At 34.4% G+C, this 13,596-nt stretch overlaps 1 protein-coding gene across 1 annotated transcript in view; it reads right to left on the bottom strand.

Annotated features, from left to right (window-relative positions):
• Positions 1 to 12,265: 12,265 nt before the first annotated feature.
• The window catches only part of st6galnac3 (ST6 (alpha-N-acetyl-neuraminyl-2,3-beta-galactosyl-1,3)-N-acetylgalactosaminide alpha-2,6-sialyltransferase 3), a 37,627-nt gene continuing 36,296 nt past the window's right edge, over positions 12,266 to 13,596 (bottom strand). Inside the window, exon 3 of the mRNA XM_073849801.1 lies at positions 12,266 to 12,455. Within this exon, the coding sequence (XP_073705902.1) occupies positions 12,266 to 12,455 (190 nt within the window). The remainder of the gene's footprint in view (positions 12,456 to 13,596) is intronic.

Genomic DNA, 13,596 nt, shown 5'->3' with positions numbered 1-13,596 from the left:
CTCCTGCAGAATATCATACATTATTCATAAATATCATTTTTGTGGTGTTCCACTACAATGACATTTAACAACCTAAACTAACCTTGCCTTGTCATAAAAAGGTCAAATTGTCTGATATGTTTTTTTTTTCTTTCTTTCTTTTTTTCCCCTGCAGTATGTACAGTACTATATAGCAAATCTGTGGATTGTTATATGTGACCCTGCACCACAAAACCAGTCATAAGCGTTTTTTTTTTTTTTTTTTTAATTGAGATTTATACATCATCTGAATAGCAACACAATATACGACATCTTGATTTAAGGTTTGTTAGGATAGCACAATTATTTCTGGAATCCGATGGTGCAAAAAATTCAAAATACTGAGAAAATAGCCATTAAAGTTGTCCAAATGAAGTTCTTAGCAATGCACTAAATTACTAATTGTGGTCCAGGTTCACATATCATAAGAAAATATTCAACGATTTTATAGTGATTGATATATTAAATGTTGGATACATAGTACATTATTTATATAAATATACAGGTGCATCTCAATAAATTAGAATGTCGTGGAAAAGTTAATTTATTTCAGTAATTCAACTCAAATTGTGAAACTTGTGTATTAAATAAATTCAATGCACACAGACTGAAGTAGTTTAAGTCTCCTGTTCTTTTAATTGTGATGATTTGGCTCACATTTAACAAAAACCCACCAATTCACTATCTCAACAAATTAGAATATGGTGACATGCCAATCAACTAATCAACTCAAACGCCTGCAAAGGTTTCCTGAGCCTTCAAAATGGTCTATCAGTTTGATTTACTAGGCTACACAATTATGGGCAAGACTGATGATCTGACAGTTGTCCAGAAGACAATCATTGACACCCTTCACAAGGAGTGTAAACCAAAAACATTCATTGCCAAAGAAGCTGGCTGTTCACAGAGTGCTGTATCCAAGCATGTTAACAGAAACTTGAGTGGAAGGAAAAAGTGTGGAAGAAAAAGATGCACAACCAACCGAGAGAACCACAGTCTTGAAAGGCTTGTCAAGCAAAATCGAAGAACTTGGGTGAACTTCACAAGGAATGGACTGAGGCTGGGGCCACTGCACCCGTTTACCAAGAAATTTTTAGAGCACTTAATGCTTCCTTCTGCTGACCAGCTTTTTAAAGATGCTGATTTTCCAGCAGGATTTGGCACCTGCCCAAACTGCCTAAAGCACCAAAAGTTGGTTAAATGACCATGGTGTTGGTGTGCTTGACTGGCCAGCAAACTCACCAGACCTCAACCCCATAGAGAATCTGTGGGGTATTGTCAAGAGGAAAATGAAAAACAAGAGACCAAAAAATGCAGATGAGCTGAAGGCCACTGTCAAAGAAACCTGGGCTTCCATGCCACCTCAGCAGTGCCACAGACTGATCACCTCCATGCCACACCGATTGAGGCAGTAATTAAAGCAAAAGGAGCCCCTACCAAGTATTGAGTACATATACAGTAAATGAACATACTTTCCAGAAGGCCAACAATTCACATTTTTTTTTATTATTTGAGTTGAATTACTGAAATAAATGAACTTTTCCACAACATTCTAATTATTGAGATGCACCTGTATACAGTACACTTAGCAATATAGCAAATCCCAGCTGTGTGATTGTTAAAATAGTCGAAAAATGTATTATATACAGTACATATACTATATAGCATAACTGCTTGCAGTGTTATAAAATGTATTATTACTGTGTAACTCTTATCTACTAAATATGACTATAAGGCATGAAGATAATATAAATATTATGAAAAGCGATATATAAATACATTTGATGTTATACCACATCACTTTAATGTGGCAGACAACAGTTTTTCAGATATTTTTAAGCAGTGAAGAAGCTTATACTTTTAATAAGGCTTTTTTTTTTTTTTCCTCATTAGATTTAACACCCTGACATTTTTTTACTTTAGGCTCCCACAAACATCCAAATGAATTTTAATTAAAAGTCCTTTTTTTATTTAATTAAATTTTTGAATGTATTGAAATAAATTAACAGACCCAGACGAGAAAAAAGTCATGACCCATTAATTAAAGATTTTCAGAATGTAGTATGTTATGTGATTCATGCGACTACCAAGCACAAAAGTCACAGATTAAATTTTGTCATTTATTACAAACAGCCAAACAGCAAGTACAAAAATGAGTGTGACACAATCACATTGCTTGAAAAGCGAACATTTTGTTAATGTGTAACATTTTTTTTTCTTAAAAAACAAACACTGCAGTGTAATAGACAATAAGGAGGGCAGGAAAGGAAAAAAGCAGCATACATAATTACAGACGTTAAAGACAAAGTGATAATATTAAACAACACAGAACAATCAGCTTCCACAACAGCAAAAATGTAAACTCCATAACAAGGATGTGATGGACCACTGATTTCCCCACTGTGATTGGTAGGCAAAATAAAATATCATTTTCAATAATATAAATATATTATCATAATAATATATGTTGCTCGAAAAGGGGCTTAAAGGAACACTCCACTTTTTTTTTGGAAATAAGCTCATTCTCCAACTCCCCCATGAGTTAATAAGTTGAGATTTACCGTTTTGAAATCCATTCAGCCATTCTCCTGTTCTGCCAATATCACTTTTAGCATAGCTTAGCATAGATCATTGAATCCTATGAGACCAATATAGCATTGTGTTCAAAAATGACCAACTAGTTTCCTATTTAAAACTTGACTCTTCAGTAGTTATATCATGTACAAAGACCGGCGGAAAATGTAAAGCTGCGATTTTCTAGGCCGATAAGAGTAAGGAACTACACTCCCATTCCGGCACAATAGTCAAGGAAGTTTGCTGCCATAATATGGCCGAAGCAGGCGCAGTAATATCACGCTGGTCACATTGGAAGTTACCTAGCTGGGAACTAATTTATAATTGAATTATTCCTATAAAACAAATTTAAGATGGTTTGCTAGTCTTACCTGGTTTAAGCTGGTCTTCCAGCTTGGCCAGCCATTTGGTCTCCCATTCTAATCAGACAAATGCCTCTCTAAAACTAGCGAAGCAGACTAGCAAACCAGCTTTTCTTTTCTTTTCTTTTTCAGCAGAGCTGCTTACAATTTTTTTTTTATAACGCAACAAATGTGAAGCGGAACTGCTGATGTAGTCAGACACTCCATAGGTGTTTTCTCACATAGTTTTTCTTACAGCCATTGTAATTTCACAGAACAGCAGTGAAATAGTGTGAGCAGAGGCTTAGGTGGGAGCACACTACATATGGCAATGCCATCTGTTCAATGAAGGGCATCAGCATATTCTGGGAGAAATTATTTTGCAGGAAAATCTATGCATTTGATTAAAAACTGAAGTGAGGAGTTGTCTGAACTGCTTCAAGAAAGTTTGAGACGCACTACAGAATGTCAAGTGAACATGACTGATGTAGTGCTGCCCACTGGCATTTAGCCCTAGGGGTCTTACAGGACGTTCAGAATTACAGACGTTACAAGAAAATGTGAAAAGATATGTTAAAAGGAGGAGATACATGCTAGCTGGGGCTGATGGGGTATCAAAGCTCATTTCCCTACACTGTCCCACAGTTCATTTAGATTTTAATGAGGAGTGTAAGCATCGTTCATAGTCACTTCCACTTATTAACTGCAGCCACATCTGGAAACAACAAAGCAGCAAACCAACCAATAAGACAAAGGCATCATTAATATATGTCACCAACTGATAATCTGTACTGTTATGTCATTTTCCAACCTGGACAGTTAGAATTTGCAGTTAATCAGAGACTATTGGTCAATATATATATAAGAATTCTTATATGTGACCCTGGACCACAAAACCAGCCCTAAGAGTACATTTTTGTTGAAATTTAGATTTATTCATCACAGGAAAGTTGAATAAATAAGCTTTCAATGATTTGTTAGGATAGGGCAATATTTGGCCGAGATACGGCTATTTGAAAATCTGGAATCTGAGGGTGCAAAAAAAAAAAAAAAAAAAATCTCCTTTAAAGTTGTCCAAACGAAGCTCTTAGCAATGCATATTACTAATCAAAAAATAAGTTTTGATACATTTATGGTAGGAGATGTACAAAATATCTTCATGGAACATGATCTTTACTTAATTGCCTAATGAGTTTTGGCATAAAAGAAAATGTGATCTTGTGGTCCAGGGTCACATATGCTCACCAAAGCTGCATTTGTTAGATTACGAATCCACTAAAAACAAAATATTATGAACTATGATTGCAATTTAAAATAATGGCTTTCTAGTTTACTATATTTATTATTTGTCATTTATTCCTGTCATGGCCAAACTGTCAGTCGTCAGTATCACATGGTCATTTAGAAATCATTCTAATATGCTGATTTGTAACTCAAGGAACATATTTTATTATTATCAATGTAAAAATAGTTTTTGATGCTTAATATTTTTGATACACTATACCTTTCAACCTACCATACATTTTTTTAAGAACTGAATGCTTTTATACAGCAAAGATGTATTAAATTGTTACTAAATATTTATTTTTCACATAAATGCTGTTAATTTGAGCTTTCTATTCCTTGAAGAAGAATGGATAATGGTTCCCAGAAAAATATCAATCAACATATAGTAATGTAATGAGAACCATTATTAATAATTGAGCACCAAGAACAATTGACAATGATTGAGCACCAAAAAAGCATATTAGAATGATTTCTGAAAGATCGTGTGACACTGAAGACTAAAGTAATGGTTGCCAGGAATTCAGCTTTGCTATCAGCAATAAATTCCATTTTAAATGTATATTACTTTTTAAATAAATACATAAAAAATAGAGCTTTTTTGAGCATCTTCCAAAAACATTAAAAATCATAATTATTCCAAACAATTGACCAGTAGTGTATATATTGTACAACACATATTTTTTTTTTAAAGAAATGGCTTACACTCAAATTAAAAATCTGTAATTATTTCTCCATGTCATTCCTAAACTCTTGCTACTTTTTCAGAAGAACACAAAAGGATACTAATCTTTATGCGCCTCTTTTCCAACCAAGATTTTAAAATAAGTCAGAATCAATCCCCTCTAATATTATGATAATATTCACACATCCTCTGACAGCATGAAGAGAAGGAACAGGACATGGCAAGACAGTAATTACTGTACAATTCCTAGTGAAAGCTGTTTTATCAGTCAATGAAAATGAATCAAAAGGTTTGTGAGACAAACGACCTGCTCCCTATTTGATTGTGCACTGCTGATAATTACACACTTAAAATACAGTAGTCTGACCTGTAAATAAACTAAATAAACATAACATAATTACATTATATCAGAAGACTATGCCCAAACCGTTTAAACCCATCACTTTTGCAATGAAGAACAGACATCTTTTACACATCACAAAATGGTTAACATAACAAGACCCATTTTTACAGAACAACACTGTTCAAGGCAAGTTTCATAACATGCTCAAGATCACAACACAGGATGATACAGTGCTTTACAAAGGTTTTCAGACCCTTAAATAGTTCTTTCATTATACTGAGGTATGAATCCAATTTGAACGAAATTGTGTTTTACTTTTTTAATGAAAAAGCATTTTACACATTTGAGTATATTATAAAGCAAACATTAAAGCAATGACAGCTGCAAAGCTAGCTTTACAAATGCCTTTTGTGGTATGTACCAGCTTTTCACAGCTGTATTAAGGTGTAATTTTGTCCCATTTTCCCCAGGCAGATTGATATTTCAGGTTAGTCAGTGACTCTCGCGCACTGATGATTTTCAAATTGCGCCAGAGATTCGCAATTGGACTGAGATCACGGCTTTGAGGGTGCCATTGTAGGAAATCCACCTCTTAGGCCATGCACTCCATTGTTAAACCGGGCATATGCGTGGGATCATTTTCAAGCTAAAAGATATTCTAGAATTATCCATTCTTCCTTCGTTTTTTAACAAGATGCCAAGTCCTTGCTTTTGAAAAGCAGCCTCACAACAGGATGCTATCATGACTTTACTTCGCTGTAAGCGTGAGGGCTTTATTTTAGATATGGGTATTAGATTTGGTTTTAAATCTTTTCCCATATTCAATCTTGGACATGGTTATGCTTTTTTGTTTTGTTTTGTTTTTTCTTTTTTGTACTACTTCATTACAATATATTGTTATTTTGATTTTAGTTGATTAGAAGTGATTTTCTTCATCATTAATTCAACTCAAAGCGTAATGAACTGTACTTTTCACTGCAGGTTGTGACTTTGGCACTACTTTGATTTTACTTAAAAACTGAAGGCAATTAAACTTTAAGGCGAGACACTGCAGGTGAATAGGGTAAAAAATAATAGTGAGTTAGTTATCACCTTATTTACCCAGTTAGTTGATTACATTGATAATAGCAAACATTTTTTGTATTGCAAGTTTTCTAAAATGTTAGGTTTAAACATGCAAATGAGCCATTATTTAATGAAATATGCGCTAATTTGCTGACATATTAGAGTAAATGTTTTTACTCTTTTATTTTGCGTATCTCATATTGTCACTCCATAATTCCGAGAAAAAAAAAAAAAAAAAAAAAAAACATTTTTTGGGGAAAGAAAATGTTGTTGAAAATCAAGCAAATTATAAATGAACAAATCCCATTGTAAAAGCCTTCAGAATATAGGCAGGAATACAAATGTAAAGTTTGGTGTGTGTAAGTGCTACTGAAGTGGAGATTTATGGCTCAGTGTAGGAGAAAAACCTAATTTTGAGAAAACAGCCTTTAAAAATATGGATTGTAATTGAAATCTATTGACACAAATAGATAAAGCGCTATAAAAGAAACACTTAACAGTGCCTTTTGGGTGTTTTCTTTACACTAGTCTGAAATAACACTTTATGAAACACCAAAAAGCCTAAAATCTCAAACTTGACAGGTGCATGAAAAAACAGTGCTTTTGCCTGCAGTGTCTCCCCTTAAAGTTTAAAATTTTAATGGAATGAAGTTTTTTGCAGTCTAATAATTAAGTATTAAGTGATCTTACAATTTTTACCTAACAGATCTAATTTATATATAAAAAAGAGCAAAATCTAGAGATTCAAATAGCACAAAAATTTGTCTGTGACCACATAGCACACAAAAAGTAGACCTAACATTATAGCGAGTTTACACTACTGTAAAAATCAAAAGCTAAAGTAATAGCATGCGCTATTGTGATATGTACAACCTTCTCATTTATGCATTCTCACTTAATTGGATAGCGGTTTACTATTTTTGTCTTTATTGTTCATCAGAATACCAATCTGGATGACGATCCCTTCTTTTAATTTTTTTTTTCTCAGAAAATGTGGAAGTTATTTCAATGAGTCACAGTTAGAGGCCAATTGTAAGGCAATTGTGTCCTTGTGAGCGGGATTGTTACTTTTGGAAAGCACTGTATATTTGACTCTTAGTAAAATTGCGCTAACAATGGAGGGAAACACTCAGCAAATCATCACCTGAAACAAAAAAAAAGACAGTTCTGATTGCAGCGAATGGCCAAAACCTTAATTGTGTGAGGACATAAGCAAAAAAAAAAAAAAAAAGAATAAAAAAGAAAAGAAAAAGACATGCAGCAAAAATACAATAACTAGAATAAAATATAAAAGCAACTAAAAAGGACACTTTATGCTGCAAAGAAAAGTGATAAAGTGTACACCTCAAGCTTGCACCCTTTTAAAAGGCTCAAGAAAAGCACTTACAGATCAACATTTGATAAAGAAACAACCTAAGAAGACAAGCTCAATGCAAAAGCCAGTATTGTGTTTTTCACAAACGAAATGAACACAAAATGTGCTGAATTCTGAGTCGGGCATCTGGTGACAAGTCAACATTCACATGCTTGTGCTGAAGCACTAAAGCTGCTGCAGATCTGTGGAAAGGCATTGACCGCATCAGGCAGATCATGAGATTGAGATAACATACATACACAATATACACAACATGGCCACAAGCATGTAGACACCCACTTCCACTTAACAAGTGCTGCTATTACAGCTACACTTGTTATCAAGAAGTTTATAAAATTAAGAATACAACCATAGAATACAACATCCTCAAACGTGGATCTTTTCTATTACAGTCGCTGTTTACAAAGAAAGGTTGATGGAAAAACTTGAGTGGCCTTTATAAAGCGTGACACGAATCCCACTGAACAACCTCTGGAATTAATTTGGAAAGCTGAGTGAGCCAGACCCCATCACCCACCATCAGCACCTGACCTCACAGATGCTCCTGTGTCTGAATAGAAGCAAATCCCTTCATCTATATTCCAACATCTGGTGGAAAGCCTTCCTAGAGTGGAAGCTGTTATAGCAGCAAAGGAAGAACCGCTTCCAGATTAATGCCAATGGCTTTAAAACAAGCACTGCAAACAAGTGTACTGCAAACAAATTTTCCAAATCAGTATTTTTGTCTTGTTTTCTATTAAAAATATCTGTACATCCATGAAATACATTATAGTTCGACAGTTTGGGGTTGGTAAGATTTTTTAAAATAGGATTTTTTGTATATATAATTTTACAATTAAGAAAAAAAAAAAAAACTCTTTTCTATTTTTAAATATTTTAAAATGCAATTTATTTCTGTGATGTAAAACAGAATTTTTAGCATAATTAGCTGCGTTTCATTACAGATTTGCACAAAACTTTTGTGATCTTTTATCCACCTTATTCTTATAACGCCGGTTCATTAGCCACTATAGGAAAATAATAAGAAGAGTAACAATGTGCAGTAAATAGTAAAGCTGTTTGCACTACAAGCCAGTGTACTTATTATTAAAATAATGCATTAAAATAATATGGTAAGACACACCAATTTGCAATATCAAGCAGCAAAACGAGCTGTTTTGTACAGCTAAAAATAGCCCATGAAATACGTAAAAAATAAAGTGGACAATTGATGATAAAAAATAACTGCGGTGTTAAAATGTTGCATTTTTTTCGACCAGTTTTAAAGTATTATTACATTTTTGTTCATGTAATCTGCCCTTCTGCTGGGATCAGAATAATCCATTTTTTTTTGGGGGGGGGGGGGGGATTAAAAGTATCCAAATCTTACTAAAACATTTTGAACAAAACAAATTAAAGATTTAATCCAGATCAAAACCAAGATTGGATTTTGTGATCTTATCTAAATTCAGAATCCTTTTTTTTTTTTTTTTTTGCTTTTGAACAACCCGTTTTCAAGATGTGATCTGATTACTTTAGAACAAAATTCACCAGCTGCCCTAAAATTTTAAGTTAAATCAACTTAAAACTACAAGTCATTTTAACTCATTACAATAAAATTAGTTAAAATGACTTTTACTTTTTTTTTTAAGTTGATTTAACTTGTTAGTTGAAATGACTTGTACTTTTAAGTTGAGTTAACTTAAAATTTTATGGCAGCTGCTAAACTTAAGTTGAAACTAGTGAAAACCTTTTACAGTGTATAACCACATTTAGGGGTAAGAAAAACGTGCAAAAAAAAAAAGATTTTTTTAAGGGAAAACAAGACAAAAATACTGCTAAACAAAAGGGTTTTTTGCATTGTCCACATACTTTTGGTCATTAAGTGTATATCGTGAGAACATGACTGAGGCTTGAACAACAGAAGCTAAAGTCAAAAATACATTGAAGAGTGAAAGTGCCATTTCTTGACCAGCTCTGTTTGATGTCACATGGTGAACAAAATCAATACAAGAGGCCAGGAAATGACGATCCTGGGTCAGCACTCTGAGAAATTGAGCTGACATCAATTGTTTTAATGAACAGGTTGGCCAGTGGAGTGAGCAGTATCTCATCAAAGTGCTCCAGCACTGGCGCCTGCCTTCCGTTCCGTGTATCGGTCTCATATTCTCATGCCGTATATAATTCTCTCTTCACACAGCCAGTGCATCCAGTCCATCTTTTTCTCCAGGGAATAAACTGTGACGGTGCTCACACGATGTCGCAGTGCTGGTCAAACATGCACAGAGTGGTGCATTAGAAGAGAAAGGCTGTCCGGGCTGAGCTGCCAGATGATGTTAGAATCACAAGCTGATACGAAAATGTGTTACTTACAGTATCAGCGATGATAAATGTTCTTGATATACATGCAAAAAGAATGCACGCTGTGTTTTATGGAAAAAAAAAATGACGTCAAGCGCAGTGGACGTCTCAAAGCAGAAGGGGAGCCCCAAGGGCGCTGCATTGTCTGCTGGTTTATATGACGCTACGACACTTAGCTACAGCAGCTGATCAAATTAACCTGCTGATCTGACAACAGAGATGGTGTAGCTTCATCTCATGGGAATACCGACAGGTGGACAGGAGTGTCATTTTTAAATCAGCAAATAAGGCATAAAAATGAAGGGAAGGTAGTCAATATATGCTACACTTCATACAGGCACAGTCTTGACATCCGAATTCACTCATTCTGAATCGTTCCTCATGTCTTTTGTTGACAGCAGACCTAGATAACATAAGCAATGCTGCTTTCTTGTCATGGCACGTAATAACGGAATATCACTTTGTATTTTAGAGTCTCAGATCAACAAACGCCTGGATTCTACTCATGTATTCTTTTGTTCTGGGAATAAAATGGGGAATAATAAGTTCCTGAATGACCTATTAAACAGTTCAAAGGATGTTTTTTGAATGTTACATGTTTCCAAAGCCATGTCAGTCGTGTATTTTTCTAGGATTTTGGGCTAATGATTTTTTGAGGTTTTGTATTACTGTAAAACGTTTTACAGTGAAGATCTGAAAACAACCATAATAATAAAAAAAGAACAAAACAAATAATAATATATGAAACTAGGGCTGGACGATATATCAAATTTCCATGATTATGATGCAGGCAATATAAAAACAAGCAGCACTGTGAATCATCACATTTAATGTGATTTTAATTTGGCTATTAGGTTTCCTAAAGACCGTGTCAAATTTGACTATGAGAGTGTTTGAACAGAAATGTTTTATTTGATTTAGTAGCATTACTAAAGTCTTCATTAGAGTTTGTAAGTTCAATTAATTTTTGTAAATCAGTGGATTCAATATGATTTGTTTGTATAGAATTTACATATTGGCTCAGGTAAATACGGTGAAAAACTTATCATCAAATTATCATTTGAATTGAACTGGTTGTTTATGAAAAAAATATATGTAAGTATACTGGTTCAGATAAATTATTATAATAATCAAATAGCATTCTTCCTTGGGTTTATGTAAGGTAAAAAAAAATCCTGTACTTTACTTCTTTGCATTATTTATGTTCACTCTAACAGGCTAAAATGGATGAAATTATTTGTTATAACTGAAAAAAAAAAGGAAACACTGAATGTGACAAAGCAGTCTAAAAATGGGGCGCTCAACTTGTAAAAAATGAATCTTTAAACTTTTTTAACTAATTTTTTTTGCATTCCACTTTCTTTGCATCTCATGTTTTTAAATGCAAAAATGCAATCCCATAACCTATTTACCTATTATATGTGACCCTGGACCACAAAACCAGTCATAAGGTTAAATTTTACAAAACGGAGATATATACATCATATGAAAGCTCAATAAATAAGCTTTCTATTGATGTATAGTTTGTTAGGATAGGACAATATTTGGCCGAGATACATCTATTTGAAAATCTGGAATCTAAGGGTGCAAAAAAATCTAAATACTGAGAAAATCACCTTTAAAGTTCTCCAAATTAAGTTCTTAACAATGCATATTACTAATCAAAAATTACATTTTGATAGGTTTACAGTAGGAATTTTACAAAAAATCTTAATGTAACATGATCTTTACTTAATTTCCTAATGATTTTTGACATAAAAGAAAAATCAATAATTTTGACCCATACAATGTATTTTTGGCTATTGCTACAAATATACCCCAGCGACTTAAGACTGGTTTTGTGGTCCAGGGTCACATATTTGGTATATCGGCCAGCCCTAAAGTGAGCCCATTTAAGGTGATGAAAGCTAACAGCAAGGATGTCCAGTTCTTTGTAGGTCTTTTCTGCAATATGTGTGCTCTGAAAAACATACACTACTGATTGTGCAGATGAGTATAAAATGAGAACATGCAAAATCCACTATTTGATCACACTAGGATCAAGACGAGGTTCAATAGAAACCTCTCCTCATGGTCACAATGGGATACTTCACTCAGACAACTGCCATTTGAAATCGCAATCGGAATGATTCGTTTAGCCATTGCATGGCAAGTTTTGTGAACATTACTTTACGATGGAGGGGATACAAGCTAATAGAGCTGTAGTATCAGGGAATATTCCGAACAAATGGGAGTCTTGGTCATGACAGCTGCCACTCTGGACTGAAAAACTTGATGGGGTGCGTCTTAGCCCACTTTGCAAAAACAGCCTTTTCTGTGATGAACCGGTGGCCGCCGTAAGGGGCGCTCTCATGCAAGAGGTATTCGGCACATTCGTCACGACTTCCTGTTTCGTAGTAGTGGTACGGCACCTTCCTGTAGCCTTCGGATCTAAGATTTAAAAATAAATAAATGTTACTTTGTTATTCCATCACAATAAAGTGCTATTTTCAGTATATTTTAAAAGGCATTTGCAATCTATTTCATTTCCGCATCACATATTTTTGAGTGAAAATAGGAAAACAAGGATGTTTTTCTTGGTGATGCACTGATGAATTGTGCACAATAATGACCAGGAAGCCTGTAGCAGTTTTGATGTTGTTGAAGCTTTAACCCATTGCTACTTTTTATTCAAAGGCTGAGTGCTCTGAGTCCATAAGGAGAATTCCCGTGGAGAAATGGCAGCTCAGAAGGCATTTTTTCCCCCTCACAAATAGATTCAATTTTTCTCTCCCAGCAGCACCTGTTGAATATTAATTACAAGAGATCCAGCGAGGTCAATTGCAACAACAGCTCAGCACATTATGCTAAAATAGATACTTCCCAGCTGAACTGCCTTTCATCAAAATGACTTTGTTGTAGCCACTGTTTTCTCATTTGCCAGTTTTTACAGGTGACTGGGAGTTGCTGTGAAATGAAAATTGCTCATTGTTTTGAAAGGGAGAGCGGAATGAATAAATGGCTGGGAAAACAGACTATAATAGCTACTTTACAAACACGCTAATCACATCATTGCGTGCTTTTGCTTATGTCTATTTGTAACAGGGGGTGTGAGGTTGTTAAGGACACTATCATTAAAATGGAATCATAGTGTGAGATTCATGGTAAAGGGGCCTATATGCTGCCAGTAAACTATTGAAGCACAGTGTCAAGAGACATGCATAACAGCGTGTTGGAAAACAGGACTGCATATTTTGGCATTTTGGCAACAATTTATTGCAGTAATGATGAAAAGAGCCCAAAAGATTTTGTAAAGGGATAGTTCAACCAAAAATTTTAATTACCACTTGTTTTTCTCACCCTCAAGCCATCGTAGGTGTGTATGACTTTCCCCTTAGACGAATACAGTCTGGGTTATATTAAAAAAAAAATATCATGGCTCTTCCATGCTTTATAATGACAGTGAATTGTGGTTGAGACTTTGAAGCAAAATAAAGTGTAACCATCCATCATACAGTCCCCTGCTGATTTTGTATGTTTGACCACTGACAAAGAAATTATCAGTCTATAATTTTAATGGTAGGTTTATTTG

Source organism: Garra rufa, chromosome 10 (genome assembly GCF_049309525.1).
Source record: "Garra rufa chromosome 10, GarRuf1.0, whole genome shotgun sequence".
NCBI classification, from domain to species: domain Eukaryota; kingdom Metazoa; phylum Chordata; class Actinopteri; order Cypriniformes; family Cyprinidae; genus Garra; species Garra rufa.
This window is presented reverse-complemented; position numbering and strand designations above follow the sequence as displayed.